Genomic DNA, 21,111 nt, shown 5'->3' with positions numbered 1-21,111 from the left:
GGCTTACGCCAGCGGTTCATTCCAACGCCGGTACAAGCCTGAGCCAAGAGCTTGGCAAGTGTCGTGTGTATTTAATGTAACTGTTGTAACTGTCGTCCTTTCTCTTCTTTTTACAAATAAACCTTTAGGCTATGTCTACACTGGCAGGTTCTTGCGCAAGGCTTCTTGTGCAAGAACACGTCCACACTGCCATGTGCTTTTGCACAAGAGCATCTGTGGCAGCGTGGACGCTCTCTTGCGCAAGAAAGCTCTGATGGCCATTTTAGCCGTAGGGCTTTCTTGCGCAAGACACCTCTGCCGTGCAGCCACACTGCCTTCTTGCACAAGAGCCCCTGCGCCAGAGAGCTGACACCTGTTAGACAAGAGCGTAGCTCTTGTGCAAGAAGCCCTCTTCCGACACTGTACTGTACGTCTTCTTGTGCAAGAGCGGGCGGGCAGTGTGGACGCTCTGCGGGTTCTTGCGCAAGAACTCGCCAGTGTAGACCTAGCCTTAGAGCTTAGTTACTAAGGGGTTGGCAACCACGTGATTGCTTGGGTCTGATCGAAGGTGTAAACTGAGCTGGGCATGAGGCTGGCCCTCTGGGAGCGGGAGAATTTGTCCGGATTGGTTCACATCACCTCCCCTTGGGGAACGTGGGGGTGGGGGGGCTACTGGCGGTGATGCAGGGGAGCGGGAGGGTCTGAGGGGGTTGCTTGTGGGACTTCTTGCTGGCCAGGGTAGGGGAACAGACGCGCTCTTTGCGACTGTTTGGTGCTTTATCGCAGGGAGCTCCAGTCGTGGGCTGTAGGACTGTCTCAAAGCAATTCGTTCTGAGCTGAGACTCTCTGGAGTGTCCCCCCAGAGCCCTTTTGTTACAGGGGACAGGGGGCACCAGCTCCCATCCACCCCCAGGGCAGGGACAGGCTGGCTCAGAAGGGTGGGGAAGGGGGCCTGGAGCCTTTCCCCTCCATGGCTGCTGTAGCTGGCTGTGGCTTCCAGTTGCTTTGTGGCCCCTGCCTGAAAGGGGTTCACTGGGTCTCTGCCCGGTTCCCAACAGGCTGGACCACAGCGCCTAAGCCCCGCTCTGCCCCTGAGAAGTGGGTCTCCCTAGTGTGAGGGGACCAGAGGCTCATGGAGCCGGGGGCTGCTTCGGGTGAGGCTTGGGGCCCAGCTGTCTCAGGGTGTCTACCGTCAAGGCCTGCCCTACCCTGGGGCGCTGGCGGGAATGGGCCATACTCTATGCAGCTCCTTGAGATGGGCCCTCAGTCCCATAGGATGGGGATGTGCCTCCATCATGCCCTACGGCTATTTTGGACTACAGACCCTACAAGAACAGCGGCTGAGCTGCAGTGTCATGATTCCAGAGAGACCCTACAATAACAATTCCACTGCTCGGGAAAGACCCTACAATGGGGGGGCGGGAAACCCATTAAATAAAGAGAGCTGAAACCGGCGGAAGAAATGCAAAGAGCTGCACCAGAATTGTCGAGCAAAAAAAAAACCACACACTGCCCCTTTAAAAAAACATGGGCTTGGGCTTTTGGGCCATAGCAGGCTCCCATTGGCTGCCGCCATCTTGCAGCTCCCATTTTCAATCACCTCCGGATGGCTCCCTGCCCCGGTGAGCACAGGGGGCCGATTGGAGGGGCGCTGGGGCAGCTTTGCAAGCCACGGGGGAGGCTGTGTGAGTTGCACTTTTGGGGGGGTGGGGAGAGCCGCATTCGGTTCACGAACCACGGGTTGACCACCCCTGCCCTACAATAACAAACCAGTACCCCTCCTCCACTGCCACAGGAGACCCTATAACAGCAAACCAGTGGGTGCGAGCCTGGGAGGGGGGCGGCTTGTGCAGTCCTTCGCTGCGCTGCCTGTTTGGCCCCTCTCTTCGGGCCGGCAGGGGCGGGGGCCATCACGTAGGAACCTGACGTGCAGACGGATCGAATGGATCATCTCCTTGGGTTAAGGGATCACCAGATGGGGTCAGACTGGTCCCCGTGTCCAGTTTGGGGCTCATCACAGTAGGCCAAGGGACCTGAGAAACGTGGCATCAGGCTGGGTCAAAGAGTCACCTGACTGGGTCTAGAGGCCATCAGGCCGAGATGGCTTGGTGATGGCTGGATGGAAGCTGCTTTAGCGGGATACCTCCTGGGCAGCGGAGGACGTGAGGGAAGAAACAGAACAGCCGAGCCGTCTTCTCCAAGATCAGTCCCGTCCCTCAAGCAAAGGAAGACAGGAGGCTGGAGATTCTGGAGGTGAAGTGCTTGCTAGGTTAGCGGCGGAGGGTTTGGGGTTATTTGAACATTTGACCGCCTTCCGCGGGGAGAAGGGGTGAACATAAGAATAGCCAGACTGGGTCATAGCAAAGGTCCATAGCCCAGCGTCCTGTCTTTCGACCGTGTCCAATACCAGTTGCCCCAGAAGGGAATCATCAAGTAATCCCTCTCCTGTCATCCATTTCCAGCCCCTGGCCAACAGAGGCTAGGGATACCATTCCTACCCACCCCAGCTAATAGCTATTGATGGACCGAATCTCCATGAATTTATCTAGTTCTTTCTTGACACCCGTTAAAATCCTGGTCTTCACAACCTCCTCTGGCGAGGAGTTCCACAGGTTGGCTGTGCACTGTGTGAAAAAAAACGTCCTTTTGTTTGTTTTAAACCTGCTACCTACTAATTTCATCTGGTGACCCCCTACTTTTCTTATGTTGTGGGAACAAGTAAATAACTTTTTTCCTTATTCACTTTCTCCATACCTGGCATGATTTTATAGACTTTTTTTTCTAAGCTGAAAAGTCCCAGTCTTTTTAATTTCTTTTCATATGGCACCTGTTGCAAACCCCTCAAGGTATAACGGTTGGACGCCTCCAGCTGAAGAGAAGAGGGCCCAATCTCCTTGTGGACAAGCTGGCTAGAGTAGCGCGTGTGTGTGTGCCACACAATTAGCAAGAGGAGCCTGCAGAAACCGCAAAGAGATGAGCACATTGCACAACATTGAGGTGCTGAGAAATAAATTCACCACAATTCATGAAGGCTGTTGATCAACTGGAGAGGGGTCAGAGAAGAGCCAGGAGAAAGGAGAAAGGGTTAGAAAACCTGCTGTACTGTGACAGACTCACGGAGCCCAATCTAGTCCATTAAGCAAAGAGAAGCTAATTGAGTTTCTAAGTACCTATGTGGGGAATAAATGTTTAATAACAAGCTCTTCGATCTAGCAAAGAAAAGTCTAAGCTGCTTCCGTGGCTGGAAATTAGAGCCAGACAAATTCAGGTTGGTACGAAGGCGTCCGTTAATTAACCGTCGGCACAACTTACCACGTGTCCCAGTGGATTCGCCATCCCTGGGAATGTTTCACTCCAGACTGGATGTTTTCCTAAGAGACGGGGTCTGGGAATTACTGGGGGGGGGGGGGGGGGGGGCAGGGCTGTGGCCTGTGCTAGACAGGGGGTCAGACTAGATGCTCCTATGAATCTGCGCCAGGCCGAGAAGTCCTTGTGCTGGGTCAAGGAAGCCAACACGTGGGGCCAAGGGGACTTCTCTGTGGGTAGGTGTCCCAGCTGCACAGGGGAGGCCGGATATTTGTCTTGGGTGGGGGCCTATTTCCCTCCCCACCCCCACCCCCGTCCTGGGTTTTCTCCCTGGCGGCGCGGCCACCTGCCCCCGCGAGGAGCCGCCGGGTCAGATCCCATCAGGGCAGCCCCCCCCCGGGGCCGGGGTCAGTGCACGGGGCCAAGGGCTCAACAGGCAGCGGGGGAGGGGGGGGGGGGGGTCACAGTGTCACCCTGCCAGACCTGGGGGGGGAGCAGGGCTGGGGTCATCAGGGCAGGTCAAAGGTCATGGGGCAGGTCAAAGGGTCAGCAGGGTGGGTCAAAGGTCAATCTATTGGGCAGGGAGTCAAGGGGGCGGGGCCAAAGCCTCACGGGAGGTGAGGGGTCAAGGGGGGCGGGGCCACGCAACCATGGGGGCGGGGCCAAGGGGAGGACAGAGGGAGGCGGGGCGCGGCGCAGCTTCCCGGCGTCATGGGAGAGGCAGGAAGTGACGTCACGGCGAGGGCGGAAGCCCGGCGGGGGAGCAGGGCGGAAGTGAGGGCGGGCGGCGGCTTCCGCTTCCGGTGCGGAGGGTCCAGCAGCCGCGGCCGCTCTAGCGCCGAGCGGAGCCTCCGGGGCCCCTAGAGCCGGGCGAGAGCGCCCCTCCCCCACCGGCCCGGGGACCCCCCCCCCCAAGTGACACCCCCTCAGGGCGGGACTCAGCCCCCCCCCCCCCGGCTTCTCCGCCCGATCTGAGCCCCCCCGCCCGGGGAGCCCCCCCCCACTGGGCCAAGGGGGCAGCCCCCCCCCGCGCGGGGCCCTGACATGCCCCCCCTGGGCCCGCGCCCCGCCCGGGGATAGGGGGGGATCAGAGGGGGTGGGTCGGTGGGCGAGAGACCCCCCCGCCCGCCCCTGAACCCCCCCCCGCCAGCGCCGCGGGGCCTGAACCCGGACGGGGGGTGACCCCGGGGGCTGGTCCGCCCCCCCCCCCCCCCGCCGGGCGGCGGCCCCGGTGCCCCGCGAAGCTTCTTCCGTCCCGGCCCCCGCGGGGGACGCGAGGTGAGTCCTGCGCGGGGCGCGTCTCGGCTCCGCTGGCAGCAGGGCCTAGGGGTTAGCGCGCCTGGAGCTCTTCTCTGCCTCAGTTTCCCCACCTGTGAAATCCGCTCCCCCTTCGCCGCTTTGGGGACCCTCCCCCCCCCCCGGGCGCTGCCAGCGAGGGCGGCCGCCCTGGGCTCTGCTTTCTGCGAGCCGGCGAGCGTGGGAGGTGAGAGGGACTCGTCCCTCTGAGTCAGCGCCGGTGCCAACTGCCGATCACCCCTTTGACGGGCTGGCGGCGCGCCCCGCGCTGTCCAGAGTTCACGGGAGGGCCGGGCTGCCCTGGCAGGGGAGATCGGGCTGGTGCCTTCGGCTCGGGCTGGGGGGCAGCTTGCAGAGGCTGGAGAGAAGGCCAGTGCTGCCCAGCATGGGGGATCTGGGCCCCGGGTGTTGTGGAGGGGGGGCCAGGCTGTCATGCCCGCCCCGGCTTTGCAGGGTGGCCAAAGGGGACAGGGGAGGCCGTTTGGGGAATCCAGAAGAGGCCCGTCTTGTACCCACACGGGGGTGGGAGGGCACGGGAGTGCGACTGGTGGTGCCTAATCTGGGGGCCTGGTGTAGGAGTGTGTGAGGCAGGGAAGGATTGGTCTGGGGACACGGTGCTTGGGGGGAGTGGGGCTGACCCAGGGAGATCCCTGGGCAGGGAGGGGGTGAGTGGGGCTGGCCCAGAGGCGGGGAGGGAATTGGAGGAAAAGGGGAGGCAGGCAGGCTGGCTGGCTGGCCAGCGGCCTTGACCACCGCAGGGAGTGGTTCTAATCCCCCAGCTCAGCCTTCTCTCTCACGTGGTTCATTGTCACGTCCAGACCCTCCCTGTCTGGCTGCCCGGCAGCCCAAGCAGGTTTATGGGCAGCCCATGGCACAGTGGGGGGGGGGGGGGTAGCTGACTCGTGGGGTGAGAGAGAAACTCTCCACAGCCTGGATGATTTATGGTCCCCCGAGAGGGCTCCCGGAAGTGCCTTTGTGCTGTTGTATCCCCACCTGCTCCCACCCCTCTCTGGAGAGCTACCGGGGCTGGGGACAGCTGGCCGGTTTGGACAGGGAGCTGACGGGGAGATCAGGACGGTGCTGTGCGGATCCCAGCTAGCGTGGTGGATCCCAGCTGGTTCCCTTCCATCTGCCTCCTCGCCGGGCGTGGTGCTTGGCGCTCGCAGAGCCGGGAGTCCCCTCAGGTGCAGCTCTGGGGCACCCATCTGGGCCTCTGGCTAGCGAGGGGCTGATCTGAGCAGTCGGGTCTCCCCCGTGTCATTGTGCCGCTCCTCTTGGCTTTCTGCTACCGGAGCCAGGGAACTGTTGCAAAATCCCCGCGGGGGATAGGCCCCTGCCGCCCGGTCAATTTCATAGTCGGCCCCAAACCTGCTGGAGCCTGTTGGTCCACCCTTCACGGGTGAGGGGCGGGACTCCCACTCCCCAGGGCTCTGGGGGTTGGGTCTGACATGAGACCCCCTGGGATTGGCAGGGCGTGGAGGGGGTGTGAGAAGAGCTGCGACAAGCCCTCCGACCAGCGTGTGGTTATGGGAAGGTCCAGTGGGTAGGAGGCAGATTAGTGCTTAGAGCAGGGAGGCAGGACTCCTGGGTTCTCTTCCCAGCTTTGGGTGGGGGGGTCTAGTGGTTAGAACGGGCAGGGGCTGGGAGCCAGGATTCCTGGGTTCTCTCCCTGCCCTCTCTCCATGAAGCGGGGGGTGGCCTGCATGGGAAGAAGGGGAGGGGGTTCCCTGAGTCCCAGGAGCACTGCAGGACCACTGCATGGGCTCTGAGGGCCAGGGGGAACCTGCATTCCACCCCCTGGAGGTCTCCAGCCCCTGCAGCTCCCGGGTCCCAGCTGGCAGCAGCCAGAGGGGAAGGAAGTGAGGCCTTGTGCCTTTCTGAGTCATGGCGCCAGGACGCCTGGAGCTTTCCTTCCTTCCCCCGGCGCTCGCCGGGCTCTGCTCCGTGGCTCCGATCCCTGGGTCCGGAGATGTGGCTGCCTCTGGGGTAGAGCTGGGTGCTGGTTATCCAGGCACCCATCCCTGGTGCTGGGGTGCGGCCCCTCTGGGGCAGAGCATGGGGAGCGGGTCACCTGCACGCCCCTAGCCCCAGGCTAACACACGTCTGGCTGCGGGGCCGGCTGTGACGGGAGGGGCGAGTCCCTCCCCCACCCCCACAGTGCGGCGCCCCCAGAGCTCTGTGTCTCTTCCTTCCCCGGGGCCTTTGGCTGGAGGCTGAATTCCAGCTGCGCTTGGCGTCCAGCCGCTGGGGGCTCCAACCACTGGCTGCTGCTGCCTCCCGCCAGCTTGGGTGCGTTCTCTCCTGGGTCTAGACCCCCCCCGACCCCTCCCAGAGTTAGTGCTCCCTGCCCGCACGCTCCCGCCGGGGAGGGACAGAGGAGGCCCCGGAAGCCAGTCCCCCCCGGGGGAGTGTCGGACTCCTGGCTCCCAGCCCCCCTTTTGAGCCCCAGAGCCTGGGAGAGAACCCAGGAGTCTCCTGCTCTAACCACTAGCCCCCACTCTCCTCCCAGTGCTGGGGGGAGAACCCTGCCCCCCTGGCTGCGTCTCGTGCCGGCTCTGTGTCATGGAGTCACTGACCCTGCTCTCTGTGTGTTGCAGGTGTGGCTGTGAGTGGCCGTCATGACCGGCTCGCCCCTGCCGGCCCAGGCCCAGAGAGTGGCCTGACCCCCCTCCCTGCACCCGCTGGTGCCAGCCCTCCCCATCGCACGGACACAGGGGGATTTCCTGCCCCCCGGCCAGGGATCCGGGGCCCTCCCCATTGCACGGACACGGGGGTGCCCCCCCTCCCCTCGCAGGACTGGGACCAGGAGCTGCCCCGCAGCCGGGCCGCCCCCCTCCCCTCCCACCATGTCGACCTCCTCGCTGCGGCGCCAGATGAAAAACATCGTCCACAACTACTCGGAGGCAGAGATCAAGGTGCGGGAGGCCACGTCCAACGACCCCTGGGGCCCGTCCAGCTCGCTCATGTCGGAGATCGCCGACCTCACCTACAACGTGGTGGCCTTCTCGGAGATCATGAGCATGATCTGGAAACGGCTCAACGACCACGGCAAGAACTGGCGCCACGTCTACAAGGTGCCGCCCCGGGGTCCTGCCTCCCAGCACCCTGCCCTAACCACTAGTCCCCTCGACCTCCGCCCGGAACTGGGGCGACAACCCAGGAGTCCTGCCTCGCTGCTCTAACCGCTAGCTCTCACTACCCTTCCAGAGCTGTGGAGTCCTGCCTCCCAGCTCTAACCGCTAGCCCTCGCTACCTTTCCAGAGCTGTGCCTCCCAGCTCTAACCGCTAGCCCTCGCTACCTTTCCAGAGCTGTGCCTCCCAGCTCTAACTGCTAGCCCTCGCTACCTTTCCAGAGCTGTGCCTCCCAGCTCTAACCGCTAGCCCTCACTACCTTTCCAGAGCTGTGGAGTCCTGCCTTCCAGTCTCTGCTCTGACCACTAGCCTCCACCCTCTCCCAGAGCTGTGGATACAACCCAGAAGCCTTGGCTTGCAACCCCGCCCCCCCCCAGCTCTAACCACTAGATCCTGCTCCCCGCCTGCCTTCTCTATGTGGGGAAGGGGTGGCCTACAAACAGCAGCTTTGTGGGTGGATGGGCAGGTGGGCTCTGGCTGTGGGGGGGGGTGCATATGCCCTGCGGGGGAGGGGTGTTGTGGGGCTCAGTGGAAGTGTTGTGGGGGCTCTGGCTGCGGGGGTGCATGCGCTGTGTGGGAAGGGCTGGGTGGAAGCGATGTGGGGGCTCTGGCTGTGGGGGTGCCTGCGCCCTGCGGGGGGCTGGGCGGGGAGGCTCTGGCCGCGGGGGGCGCCTGTACCACTCAGGGGGCTGGGCGGGCTGGCGGAGGCACCGTGGGGGCCATGGACTGAGACTGGCCTGCCCCCCCCAGGCCATGACGCTCATGGAGTACCTGATCAAGACGGGCTCGGAGCGCGTGGCCCAGCAGTGCAAGGAGAACATCTACGCCGTCCAGACGCTGAAGGATTTCCAGTACGTCGACCGGGACGGCAAGGACCAGGGCGTCAACGTGCGGGAGAAGGCCAAGCAGCTGGTGGCCCTGCTCCGGGACGACGAGCGGCTCAAGGAGGAACGGGCCCACGCCCTCAAGACCAAGGAGAAGCTGGCACAGACCTGCACGGGTAGGCGGTCCTGCTCGCGGGGCCCCGGCCACCTTTCACCTCTGAGGTTCGGGGGGAGGGGGGCAGGCGATGGCTGGGGGGGCTGGGGGACTCAGTGGGCCAGATGACAGCTGTGGAACTGGGGGTGAGTGGCCGGTGACAGCCCTTGGGCTTGTGGGGGCCAGCTGTGAGGTTCAGGGAGTGGGCTAGGGTTAGGGTTGGGCTCCGGAGCGTGACTTTAAGGTTGGGGAGGCAGGGGATGGGTGTTGAGTTCAGGGGGGCAGCTGAGAAGTTCAGGGGATAGGTGACGACTGGAGCTTGGGGGGTACAGCCATGGCTCAGGAGGGTGGGTGAGAGTTGGGGGTTGGCTCTGAGGTTTGAAAGCTCAAGGGGGCAGCAGTGGACGGGGGGGGTGCAGGTGAGGGCTTTAGGGCTTGGGGGTGGCCGTGAGTCTCGGGGGGCGAGTGAGGGCTGTGGGGCTCGTGGGGGGGGGGGGGGCTCAGGGGTGGCCGTGGGGCTCGGGGGGCAGGTGAAGGATGTGGGGCTTGGGGCCTGTTTGGGGGTGGGTGAGGGCTGTGGGGCTTGGGGGGGCTCAGAGGCGGTCGGGGGGCGGGTGAGGGCCGTGGGGCTCGGGGGGGCCCCAGGGGTGGCTGTGGGGCTGGGAGGGGGGGCAGGTGAGAGCTGTGGGGCTCGGGGGGGGCCCCAGGGATGGCTGTGGGGCTGGGGGGGGGGGGTGAGGGCTGTGTGGCTCAGGGGAGGCGCCTGCCGTACAGCTGGGGGGCTCTGCAGGGCCCCTCTGCCCTCCACGACCCAGCCAGGTCCCGGTTCCCTGCCCGGCAGCTGTTGCCAACAGTGAATGCTCCCCCCCCCCCCCCCAAGGGAACAGCCTCAGACTCCACCCCACGGGGGGGGGGGGCTCAGCACCTGCAGTTCAGGGGGGCGAGAGGGGGTGGGGCCATGCCCTGCCCTGCGGGGGTGGGTGGGACATGGGGTGCAGACAGGCAGGGTTTGGAGCCAATCAGAGGCTGTGCCAACCCCCTGCCCATCTGGCATCCACTTTATCTGTGAACTTTGACCCCTGCTGGCTCCGCCCCCTCTGTCCCACCTGGCAACTCTCCCCACCAACACAGCAACAGAGCCAGCCCCTCAACCCCCCCCAGCTCTGCCTGCGCCCCCCCCACTCCCACCCCGCAGCCTCTGCCAGCCCAGCGCTGCCCCCGCCTGCAGCAGGAAGCGAAGGGGGAGAACACGCGTGTCCCTCCCCCCAGCCCCTCCCTGCGGATCCCGCCCTGCCCCACGGCTCTTATCTGGGCTGAGCCAGAGACCTTGCCCCTCTGCCAGTGCAGCACTGATAAGCAGGGGAGGGGAACAGCCAGGCCCTTAAAGAGACAGAGACACCATCATGCCCCCCTCCATGGCTCCCCTGTGCCCCCGGCCCACCCGGTCAGTTCACTGGGCCAGTGCTTGGTCCGTGTCTGGGGGGCAGATCTTGGGGCAGACACGGGCACCTGCCTCTCCTCCTCCTCCCCCTGGAGGCGCGGCTGCCACAGCGCAAGGGAGCCGGGCGCCGGCCAGGCCTGACAGCTGGTGCCCGGTGTCTCCAGGGGCGGGTGGCGTCTGGTGGGGCACGAGCCCCAGGGAGCCTGCGGGAGGCGCTCGCCAGGGTGCTCCGTGCTGCTGGAAGGGGCCGAGTGGGACGCGGCCTGGCCCCGGGGCGCCTCCCTGCTCCGTTCTCTGAGGAGAAAAATAGAGCCCCAAGGCCTGGGCGACCACAGCGGAGCCTGGCCTCGCACCCCACTGCGTCCCCCTCCTGTCCTGTCAGGCCGGGCCGGGCTGCTGCAGAATCACTGGTGTCCCGTGCCCGGGAGGTCCCCTTGTACCCAGCCTCTGCCCACCCCAGAGGGGCCATGTGCCAGGGCCGGGTGCGGGGTCCTCGTGTACCCAGCCCTCCCCCACCCCCCGAGGGGCTGTCCAGGTGCCAGGCGGGGGAGGCTCCGTGTCCCCAGCCCCTGCCCACCCCCGAGGGGCTGCATCGTGTCTTTCTTCCCTGCAGCCTCATCGGCCTCGGCCGCCAGCGCCCCGACGGAGGCAGAGCAGGCCTGGCCCCAGAGCAGCGGTGAGGAGGAGCTGCAGCTGCAGCTGGCGCTGGCCATGAGCAAGGAAGAAGCGGAGCAGGTAAGGAGCAAGGTAAATCTGGAGCAGCGGCTGCGGGGCGCGGGGGGGAGGGGGGCTACTTGTGATCATCGTCCCCCCGAGGGGAGGTGCTCCGAGGGCAGCGTCCAGCCCTCGGCCTCCCTGCTGCTGCCCTGGGGGTGCCCAGTGGCCCCTGATTGTGGCCAGGCTGCCTCCGACACCGGGCGCTGGGATAGGTGCAGCGCTGCGGGAGTGGGGCTGGGCCGGGCCTCAGGCCCCGTTCCCTGCCCCCAGGAGCCAGCCAGCCCCTGCCCTGGGGCCAGATGGGTCCTGGTAGGGGGTGGGGCTGTGGTAGCCTGCTGAGGGGGGCTGTTTTGGGGTACACAGGCTTTAGGAGGGCAGGGTGACACCCACACACAGTGGGGTCCAGCCCCAGCTCCCCCCAGTTAACCCTCCCCAAAGCTGTCGGGCAAAGAGCCAGGACCTGTTGAGTTCTGTGTCCAACCCTCCAGGCGGAGATGGGGGGCAGCCCCCCCCAATCCTCTGTACCAGCCGGCATCCTGCACGGCCCCCTTCATTCATCCCAGCTCCCCCTGCTCCTCACCCCCTTACGGATAATCCGCTTCCCCGGAGCAAACCGCATCTGGGCAGCCGAGAGGAGCTCCCCCAAACAGAGCCCGTCTCCCCCTCTCTGTGCTTCCACTGCCGTGTCTGTCTGCGCCCCCGTCCTCTGCCCCCTACCCACTGCCCTGCCTGAGCCTGGTCCCCCTGCATCCCAGGCACCACAGGGCCCCCTGCTCCCTCTCCGTCTGCTGCTCTTCTCCCATCCACTGCCTCCCGGCATTAGCCGCCCCCCCCCCCCCGCCGCCTGTTCATTTCCCCCTGTGTGTGTGCCTCGAGCTCCCCCGGCAGGCATGGGAGGGTCGATCCTGTTCTCTTTCCTACCCGTGGGCCAAACCTCCCCCCTGCCCTGCCCCTCCCCCATGGGTGTGTGCCCTGCCGCGCCTTCATTCTCTGCTCTCTCCGCCCCCGTCAGCCCCCCGTTGCCGTCGCCGAAGAAGACCTGCAGCTCCAGCTCGCTCTTAGCTTGAGCAGAGAGGAGCACGACAAGGTTAGAGCCGCCCCCGGACGATCTAACACCCTCCCCACCATAGGAGTGTGGGCTGGCCTTCCCCCCACCCCCACTGCACTAACCCCCGCCCCGACTAGATCAGCGCTAACTCCACTCACTGCTCGTCATCACCTCGCAGAACTTTTCTCGCCTCCAGGGAAAAGATGCTCTTAAAAGGAGAGAAACTTCTCCACCTAGCCCTCCTCTTGGGGGCATCTGGTCAGTTTTAGTCCCTCTGGATGCCCAGGTCAGTTTCACCTCTGGTCAGTTTTAGTCCCTCTGGATGCCCAGGTCAGTTTCACCTCTGGTCAGTTTCACCTCTGGTCAGTTTTAGTCCCTCTGGATACCCAGGTCAGTTTCAGTCCTGCTGGTGCCCAGATCAATCTAGCCTCTGGTCAGTTTCAGTCCCCATGGGTACAGAGGCCAGTTTCACTCTTGGTCAGTTTCAGTCTCGCCAGGTACCCAGGTCAGTTTCACTCCTGCTCAGTTTGTCTCACCAGGTACCCAGATCAGTTTTGCTCCTGCTCTGTAACCCCTCCCAAGTGCCATTGGGTTGCGTGTCTGGGATCCGTGCCCCCCATGCACTTGAAGTTCTTAGCAGGTGAAATCGTCCAGCAGCTTTTCCCCACCAGGGGCCTGATCCCCACTGGAACTCTGTTTGATATGGTATGATAGAGGCCTATAAAATCATGAGCGGTGTGGAGAGGGTGATTAAAAAAAAATTATTTACTTGTTCCCAGAATAGAACTAGAGGACACCAAATGAAATGAATGGGGAGCAGGTTTTAAACTAATAAAAGAAAGTTCTTCTTCACACAGCGCGTAGTCAACCTGTGGAACTCCTTGCCAGAGGAGGCGGTGAAGAGCTAGATAAATTCATGGAGGTTAGGTCCATAAAAGGCTGTTAGCCAGGGGGTAGGAATGGTGCCCCTGGCCTGTTTGTCAGAGGCTGGAGAGGATGGCAGGAGACGAATCGCTTGATCGTTGTCTTTGGTCCACCCCCTCTGGGCCACTGTCGGCCGACAGGCTACTGGGCTAGATGGACCTTTGGCCTGACCCAGGACGGCCGTTCTTATGTTCTGTCCTCCCCTGTTACTTCCCTAAACCCACATAGTGTCCTCTAGTTCCCCCATTTCTTCCTGTTCTAAATGTTTGTTTAGCAACTGCCTCGCCCCAACCCACAGGTGGCTGCATTTTAGTGGTGGCTGAAGCAATTCCAGCTTCAAGCTTTGGTTCTGTCCCCAGCTCTGGGAGGGCAGCGGGGCCTAGTGGTTGGAGCAGGGTGCTTAGGTTCTTTCTCCAACTCTCCCCCCCCCCCCCCCCCCATCCTCTGATCACTGGCTGGCTCCTTGGGCAGTGTTGCCCAATGGACCCATCCAGCCCCTTCTCTCACACTCGACCCCACCCTCCCGTCCAATGCCCAGGTTTCCCCCAGCACCCCTCCTGGTTTCTTTGTACCCCCTTGAATTCTAGAGAGCAATGCCAAGGACTCCCCCTTCCCCCAGAACGGAGGCAGCAGAAGGTTCTGAAAGGTTCTGGCTGGATCTCTCTGGGTCGTTTGGGTCTCTCCACGGCAGCTGTGCGCTAACCCCCGGCCCCCTATTAACCCTCACCCTGATCCCCCTCCGCCCCCCCGCGCTAATCTGTCTGTCCCTCCCCCTCCAGCCTTCCTCTCCCGCCTGGCTTTCGCTCTGGGTAATTGCCACTTTGGGGCAGGCTGGGGGGCAGGCCTGGTACGGGAGGCCTGGGGCAGGCAAATCTAGTTGTCTTTGGGCAGGTGTAGCTGGTACAGAGGGCAGGGGGCCTGTAGCTGGTTTTGGGAGGGGGCAGCTGAAAAATTGAGGGGGGACTGAGGGGGCCGTGTCTGGCTCCTGGGAAGAAGAGGACTGTGGCAGGAGACTTCGTTGGTAAGTTGTGGGGGGCTGTGCCTAGCTCCTGGGGGGTGGGGGGTCTGTTGTGGGAGGGGCTGAGACGTCTGGCCCGCAGTGGGGGGCCTTTACGTTGTCTTTGTGGGCCTGGGTTGTCCTGAGCTCTGGGAGGGGGGCTGGCTCTGGCAGGGACTGGATCTGTGAGCCCCGTAATTGCCAGTTGCTCGGGATGCCACAGGCCCCTCTGCACTGGGGGGAATTATGGGATAGGCCTGGGGCCTGGGGCAGCAAACGGCTCCCCCCACACCACTGGGCTGCAGCTGGGACCCACAGCTGGGAGCGCTGCCACACCAGCAGCAGGTGAGTATTCCAGCTCCCCTCCTCTGCCCCCCGATCGGGGTTCCCCTTGTGCGCTGCTGACGCCCCCCCATTTCCCTTGCCAACCCCCCCCAGGAGGAGCGGATCCGGCGCGGTGACGACCTGCGGCTGCAGATGGCTATCGAGGAGAGCAAGAAGGAGGCGGTGCCAGCCAAGGGCGAGGAGGTAACCCCTCCCTCGGGGGCTGTAGCAGGGGGCGGGGCTTAGCCACAGGGGTCTGACTTGGAGGCGGGGGGGGGCTGTGTGTGTGGGGGGGCGCTAGCTGGTTGTCGACTGGTTTGGGCTCAGAGCCAGGGTGTCGGGGTGCATCTAGGTGACTGGCTCCCCCCTCCCCCATTTCACCATGTTTCTCCCCCACAGTCGTCACTGATGGACCTGGCTGATGTCTTCACTGCACCAGCCCCCCCCGCCGCCGGGGACCCATGGGGTGCCCCAGCCCCCGCCGACCCATGGGGTGCCTCCGTGCCTGCTCCTGTGGGGCCGCCTGCCCCCGACCCCTGGGGAGGGGCCCCCGGAGGCGTGGCTTCCACTGGCAATCCATGGGGGGCGCCTGCCACCGTCACGGCCCCGGGAGATCCCTGGGGGGGCTCCCCGGCCGCCGCCAGCTCTGACCCCTGGAACCCGGAGGGGACGGGCCCTGCCCCACTGCCTGGTACGTCTCCATGTTGTGCCTGTCGCTCCGGTCTCTGGGCACCCGCCTCTCCGGGCCCCTCCTGCCTTTGTTGCTCAGCCCCCCTCACTTCCCCCAGCACGTGGGCCAGAGTGGAGACCCCCTCTTCTGCTGCGTCCCAGGGGGCCGGAGAGGGAGGGGATTTGTCAAAGCTCTAGCCACAGCAGGGTGGTCTCTGTGCCCCAGAGGGGAAACTGAGGCACGGGGGGGCGCCTCAGGGCAGGGCTGGGAACAGAACGTAGATCTGTTGAATCCTGGCTCTCCCCCTGCCTGGCCCCCACAGGCCCCACGGTGGAGAGATGGGGAGGGTTTGACCCCCGGGCTGACTCTCCTGGAGTCGGAGCATCATGGATGTGCCTGGGGCCCTCCTCAGCCCCTTCCTGGGGGATTCAGGGCTGGTCCTGGAGCAGAGGTGGGCAAACAGCCCTGCCCGTTGGGGCGCCCCCCATATCCCAATGTCCCTCACACCCTCCAGCCAGCGCCCCCTGCTGCCCCCACCCTGTCCCCTGCAGTGCATTGTGGGTAGGGGGAAGGGACCAAGCCGGTGGCTGCTGACTGCTCTTCCCTCCTCCAGCCGGGGGCGCCGCAGTGAGCGGAGCGGCCCCTGCCAGTGACCCGTGGTCGTCGGGCCCAGCCCCAGCTCCCCAGGGGAAACCCGCGGCCGACCCCTGGGCCCCCGCGCAGACCTTCCCCGACCCCTGGGGGGGGTCGCCTTCGAAAGCCAGCACCAACGGCACCGCAGGTGGGTGGGCCAGGCCGCCCGGGTTCCCTCCCCCGCTCTGGGAGGGGGCAGGACTCCCCATAACCCACCTCTCTCCTCCCCCCACAGCCAGCGGAGCCTTCGAGCCGGACGAATTCTCGGATTTCGACAGCCTGCGCCCCGCGCTGCCCAAGTCAGGGAGTAGCACAGGTGGGCTGGGGGGGCCTCCGGCTGCCTCCCCCTCCTCCCCTCGCCCGTCTGGCCTTCCCTCCGCTGGGTGAGGGGAGATAGCCATGGGGGGGGCCCTGAATACGTCCTCCCTGGTGGGAGCTGGCGCCCCCTGGAGGGGAAAGGCCCCTGCCCCCCCTAAGCCAGCCCATCCCTGCCCTGCGGCCAGGTGGGAGCCGGCGCCCCCTGGAGGGGAAAAGCCCCTGCCCCCCTAAGCCAGCCCATCCCTGCCCTGCGGCCAGGTGGGAGCCGGCGCCCCCTGGAGGGGAAAGGCTCCTGCCCCCCTAAGCCAGCCCATCCCTGCCCTGCGGCCAGGTGGGAGCCGGCGCCCCCTGGAGGGGAAAAGCCCCTGCCCCCCTAAGCCAGCCCATCCCTGCCCTGCGGCCAGGTGGGAGCCGGCGCCCCCTGGAGGGGAAAGGCCCCTGCCCCCCTAAGCCAGCCCATCCCTGCCCTGCGGCCAGGTGGGAGCCGGCGCCCCCTAGAGCGGAAAAGCCCCTGTCCCCCTAAGCCAGCCCATCCCTGCCCTGCGGCCAGATGGGAGCCGGCGCCCCCTAGAGCGGAAAAGCCCCTGTCCCCCTAAGCCAGCCCATCCCTGCCCTGCGGCCAGGTGGGAGCCGGCGCCCCCTAGAGCGGAAAAGCCCCTGTCCCCCTAAGCCAGCCCATCCCTGCCCTGCGGCCAGGTGGGAGCCGGCGCCCCCTAGAGGGGAAAAGCCCCTGCCCCCCTAAGCCAGCCCATCCCTGCCCTGCGGCCAGGTGGGAGCCGGCGCCCCCTGGAGGGGAAAAGCCCCTGTCCCGTTCCCTATCCCCTGAGCCCGCCAATCCAGAGCTGGCCTCTCCTGTGTGCTTGGGGGCTGATTAACCCCTTGTCCTTGGGGCCGGGACCCGTCAGCATCTGTAGCGACTGGACTCTAGCGTCGGCTGCCCCTCCCAGCCCCACGTCGCTATGGGGCTGGCAGGTGTGTCAGCTCCTCTTTCCTCTCTGCTCCCAGGGGAGCTGGACCTGCTGGCCGGGGAGGTGCCCGTGTCTCGCGCGGCCGGCGCCCGCAGCCCCTGCGCCTTCGACATGGCGGCTGTCGGGGGCTCGCTGGCCGAAGCCTCCAAACCCACCCGCAAGACCCCGGAGTCCTTCCTGGGTCCCAACGCTGCCCTGGTGGATCTGGACTCGCTGATCAGCAAACCCCTCGTGCCCCCCAGCTCCAAAACCTCCAACCCCTTCCTGGCCACAGGTGAGCGCCCTGACGCCTGGGTTCTCTCCCTGGCCCGGGGAGGGGAGTGGAGGTCAGTGGTTAGAGCCGGGAAGGGGGGGGGGAGGAGCCAGGACTCCTGGGTTCTCTTCCTGGCCCTGGGAGTGGAGTTTGGGGGCTTAGGGGTTAGTGGGGGGAGGGGGCAGGAGGCAGGACTCCTGGGTTCTCTCGCTGACTCTGGAAGGGGAGTGGAGTTGAGTGGTTAGAGCCAGGAAGGGGGGGGGGGGAGGAGCCAGGACTCCTGGATTCTCTTCCTGGCCCTGGGAGTGGAGTTTGGGGGCTTAGGGGTTAGTGGGGGGAGGGGGCGGGAGGCAGGACTCCTGGGTTCTCTCGCTGACTCTGGAAGGGGAGTGGAGTTCAGTGGTTAGAGCCGGGAAGGGGGGGGGGGGAGGAGCCAGGACTCCTGGATTCTCTTCCTGGCCCTGGGAGTGGAGTTTGGGGGCTTAGGGGTTAGTGGGGGGAGGGGGCGGGAGGCAGGACTCCTGGGTTCTCTCGCTGACTCTGGAAGGGGAGTGGAGTTGAGTGGTTAGAGCCAGGAAGGGGGGGGGGGGAGGAGCCAGGACTCCTGGATTCTCTTCCTGGCCCTGGGAGTGGAGTTTGGGGGCTTAGGGGTTAGTGGGGGGAGGGGGCGGGAGGCAGGACTCCTGGGTTCTCTCGCTGACTCTGGAAGGGGAGTGGAGTTCAGTGGTTAGAGCCGGGAAGGGGGGGGGGGGAGGAGCCAGGACTCCTGGATTCTCTTCCTGGCCCTGGGAGTGGAGTTGGGGGGCTTAGGGGTTAGTGGGGGGAGGGGGCGGGAGGCAGGACTCCTGGGTTCTCTCGCTGACTCTGGAAGGGGAGTGGAGTTGAGTGGTTAGAGCCGGGAAGGGGGGGGGGGGGAGGAGCCAGGACTCCTGGGTTCTCTTCCTGGCCCTGGGAGTGGAGTTTGGGGGCTTAGGGGTTGGTGGGGGGAGGGGGCGGGAGGCGGGACTCCTGGGTTCTCTCGCTGACTCTGGAAGGGGAGTGGAGTTGAGTGGTTAGAGCCGGGACTCCTGGGTTTCCTCCTGCTCGTGCGGCTGGTGTCCGATCCTCTCCCCCTTGTTCCAGGGACGGCGCCCGCAGCTGTGGCGTCGGCACCGGGAGCCGCCGCTGGCGCCTCGGCCACCAACCCGTTCCAGCCGGCCCAGCCCGCCTCGCTGACCCTCAACCAGCTGCGTGTCAGCCCCGTCATGGGGCTGGGCCCCCCCGCCGCCCCCTTCGTCCCCCCCATGGTCTCAGTCACCCCCCTGGGGCCGGTCGTGCCCTTGGCCTCTGTCTCTCCCATGGTGGGGGCCCAACCCCCTGGTCTCTCCCCCCTGGCCATGGCCCCCATGATGCCCCCTCAGGGGGTTGTGCCCACCAGCGCCTCGGCCCAGTCCATGGGCAACACAAACCCCTTCCTGCTATAAGGGGGCCGGTGCAGGGGTGGGGATGGGGGGAGGTGGCCCCGGGAGGGGCCCGGGGGAGGGAGCCTTGGCAGTGGGTCTGTAAGACGGCAACCCCTGTCATGGGGGACAAGGAGGAGGGGCCCGTGGGCGTGGCAGGGGCGGTGCCCCTTCTTCCCTGAGACTGAATGGGGGCAGGGTGGCAGTATTAAACCCCTCCTCCTGCATAGCTCCGCCCCCTTTGAGGCCAAGCCCACCCTAAGCTCCGCCTCCAAGACCTGTTCTCCCCCCCCTCCAGGAAATGAGGGTGCTGCTGCCCCTTTAAGTTATAGCTGCTCCCAAGCCCCCCCCCACCTAGCACACTACTGCCCCTCCCCCTAGCCAGCCCCAGGGGCTGATGGGACATTCCCACCTTGTTCAACCAGGGTAAGACTACAGCATTGGGCTGCTCGCTCCCCCCCTTCCGCTCCCCCCCGCTCCAGAGCCCAGGGCGGGGTCCCCACCTGCCCCCTTGCCGTGGCTCTGGCAGCAGGAGCCATTCCCCGGATGCAGCTGTGGAGAGAACCCCCAGGAACTTGGGGGGGTGGGGGGGAAGTGACGGCAGATATGACACTGCCTGGACAGAGCTGCCCTGCCTTGCTGTCTGGAGTGGGGGGTGGGGCTGCCTTAATCCCCCTCCCCATGGTGGTGGGGCAGGGCCAGCTGGGCCGGCGCTGGGATGTGGACCTAGTTGAGCCTCAGCGACCGGTCCTCGGACTCAAGTCGGGAGGGGAGGGGCAGGGGGGGGCCAGGTCTGAGTTGCATATTCGTGCCCCCCCAGGGCTGTGCCACCTCCACAGCGCCCCCTGCTGGCTGTGTGAGCATTCTTCCCTGGCTCCTCCCCCTCCCGCACTGCCCTCTGTAGGGAATAGGGGCCTGGCTCCGCCCCCCCAGCCTCAGCCCCCTGCGGGGGGGCGGGTCCCCCAGTGCCCACGGGAGAGGAAGCCCCTGGGGCGCTCTGGCTTCACCCCAATCACAGCCTGTGTATGAATTCTCGTTTGTGGTCCCCCCCACCCCTTCACCAATCAATTGCAGGGGGTGGGATTTGCCTCACCCCCCCCCCCCCCCGCCCCCCGAAGTCCCCAGCAATGTCGGATCTTTTCCTGTGGCTGGAGGCGGGGGGCTGGTCCTTAAGTCTGACCCCCTGCTGGGGGGAGAGGCCCTGTCTGATTTCTGCACCCCCATTTGTGCCCCCCCCCCCCCAGTGTATGCAGAATGTGCTACAATGAATTAATAATAAACAGAGATTCTTCTAAGGCACCGATGGGATGTCCCTAGGGGGGATTCCAGGGGCATTATTTGCCCTGTGGGAGGGGCAGGGTAGGTATGGAGGGTTACATGACATGAGGGGGGGGGCAGGAGTGTCTGAGGGAGCTGGAGCAGCCAAGTGGAGGGTCTCGATTAGTTTCATGTCCTGGCTGTTTGCCAGCAGGAGGGTGACTGTGATATCAAGGGGGGGGTGAGGTTCGGGGATAGATGGGGCTGAGGGGGGGCAGGATACTGGGGTAGATGGGTCTGTGCGGCTGAGGGGGGCAAGATACCGGGGTAGATGGGCCCGAGGGGGGGCAGGATACTGGGGTAGATGGGTCTGTGCGGCTGAGGGGGGCAAGATACCAGGGTAGATGGGCCCGAGGGGGGGCAGGATACTGGGGTAGATGGGTCTGTGCGGCTGAGTGGGGCAAGATACCAGGGTAGATGGGCCCGAGGGGGGGCAGGATACTGGGGTAGATGGGTCTGTGCGGCTGAGGGGGGCAAGGTACCAGGGTGGATGGGCCCAAGGGGGGGCAGGATACTGGGGTAGATGGGTCTGTGCGGCTGAGGGGGGCAAGATACCAGGGTAGATGGGCCCGAGGGGGGGCAGGATAGTGGGGTAGTTGGGCCTGTGGGGCTGAGAGAGGCAGGATACAGGGGTAGATAGGCCTGTGGGGGGGCAGGATGCCGGGGTAGATGGGGCCGTGGGGCAGAGCGGGGGCAGGTTATATTCTTCCAAGTTATTTCAGTTCCTGGGTGGGCTGGGATTGTGTCTTGGGACTGTTTGCGCCTTTGTTCCCTGGATCATCCTTGATCATCTTTGATCTGCCTCAGTCGGCCTTTGTGATCCCGCCCCCCACACAGCCCCGTGTGGTAGCGAGGGGTGGGGCTGAGCTGGAGGAAAAGGCCTGAAGAGCCAGTAGCCAGGGAAGCTGGAGAGGGAGCTGCCATGTCGGTTTGGAAGGCCCGTGTCATCGGTGCTAACGCTGCTCTCGTTTCCCCCTGACGCCCGACCCCCGCCTGGCGCATCCCCAGATCCTGCTGTGGATTTACAGACACCCTGGGGGTGGGGGGGACCCATCTAGTGTGGAAACCAGCCACCCCCAAGACAGGGAACTCTGCAGCCACCACTGCCAGGAGAAATTGCAGTGTAGCCGTGGTTGGAGACTCTCTTCCAAGGGGGGTGGAGGCGCCCTTCTGCTGCCTTGACGTGGCATCCCTGGAGGGGCACTGCCCGCCGGGAGGGATTGCCGACCGTCATCCAGCCCTCTGACTACTCATCCACGGGACACTAATGATGCTGCAGGGTGCGACCCTGGGCGGATCAGAGGTGACTACAGGGTGCTGGGGTTATGGAGAGGGGAGTTAGGGACAGACATATCCAGGAGGTGAATGCCT

At 65.0% G+C, this 21,111-nt stretch overlaps 1 protein-coding gene across 5 annotated transcripts; it reads left to right on the top strand.

The window, feature by feature from the left end:
• The first annotated feature begins 4,057 nt into the window (after positions 1-4,057).
• EPN1 (epsin 1) lies at positions 4,058-19,722 on the top strand. Of its 5 annotated transcripts, none has more exons than XM_075915182.1 (11): positions 4,059-4,563; positions 7,179-7,655; positions 8,464-8,713; positions 10,746-10,867; positions 11,862-11,936; positions 14,257-14,346; positions 14,542-14,833; positions 15,426-15,593; positions 15,681-15,761; positions 16,769-17,005; positions 18,107-19,722. In XM_075915182.1, exons 2-11 carry the CDS (start codon positions 7,428-7,430, stop codon positions 18,445-18,447), a joined length of 1,884 nt encoding a protein of 627 aa, XP_075771297.1. In that variant the 5' UTR covers positions 4,059-4,563; positions 7,179-7,427; the 3' UTR covers positions 18,448-19,722. The 5 variants fall into 5 exon arrangements, with proteins under 5 accessions (XP_075771299.1, XP_075771297.1, XP_075771296.1 ...); XM_075915181.1 differs by having other exon boundaries at positions 10,746-10,879; XM_075915184.1 differs by lacking the exon at positions 11,862-11,936 and having other exon boundaries at positions 4,058-4,563.
• The last annotated feature ends 1,389 nt before the right edge of the window (positions 19,723-21,111 follow it).

The sequence above is a fragment of the Pelodiscus sinensis genome, unplaced genomic scaffold, assembly GCF_049634645.1.
Source record: "Pelodiscus sinensis isolate JC-2024 unplaced genomic scaffold, ASM4963464v1 ctg34, whole genome shotgun sequence".
Lineage (NCBI taxonomy): Eukaryota > Metazoa > Chordata > Testudines > Trionychidae > Pelodiscus > Pelodiscus sinensis.
This window is presented reverse-complemented; position numbering and strand designations above follow the sequence as displayed.

Coding starts and splice junctions, on each gene's coding strand:
- EPN1 (XM_075915181.1), top strand. CDS start 7,428: ATGTCGACCTCCTCGCTGCGGCGCCAGATGAAAAACATCGTCCACAAC. Junction 10,880..11,861: donor CGGAGCAGGTAAGGAGCAAG/GTAAATCTGGAG, acceptor CGCCCCCGTCAG/CCCCCCGTTGCCGTCGCCGA. Junction 11,937..14,256: donor GCAGAGAGGAGCACGACAAG/GTTAGAGCCGCC, acceptor AACCCCCCCCAG/GAGGAGCGGATCCGGCGCGG.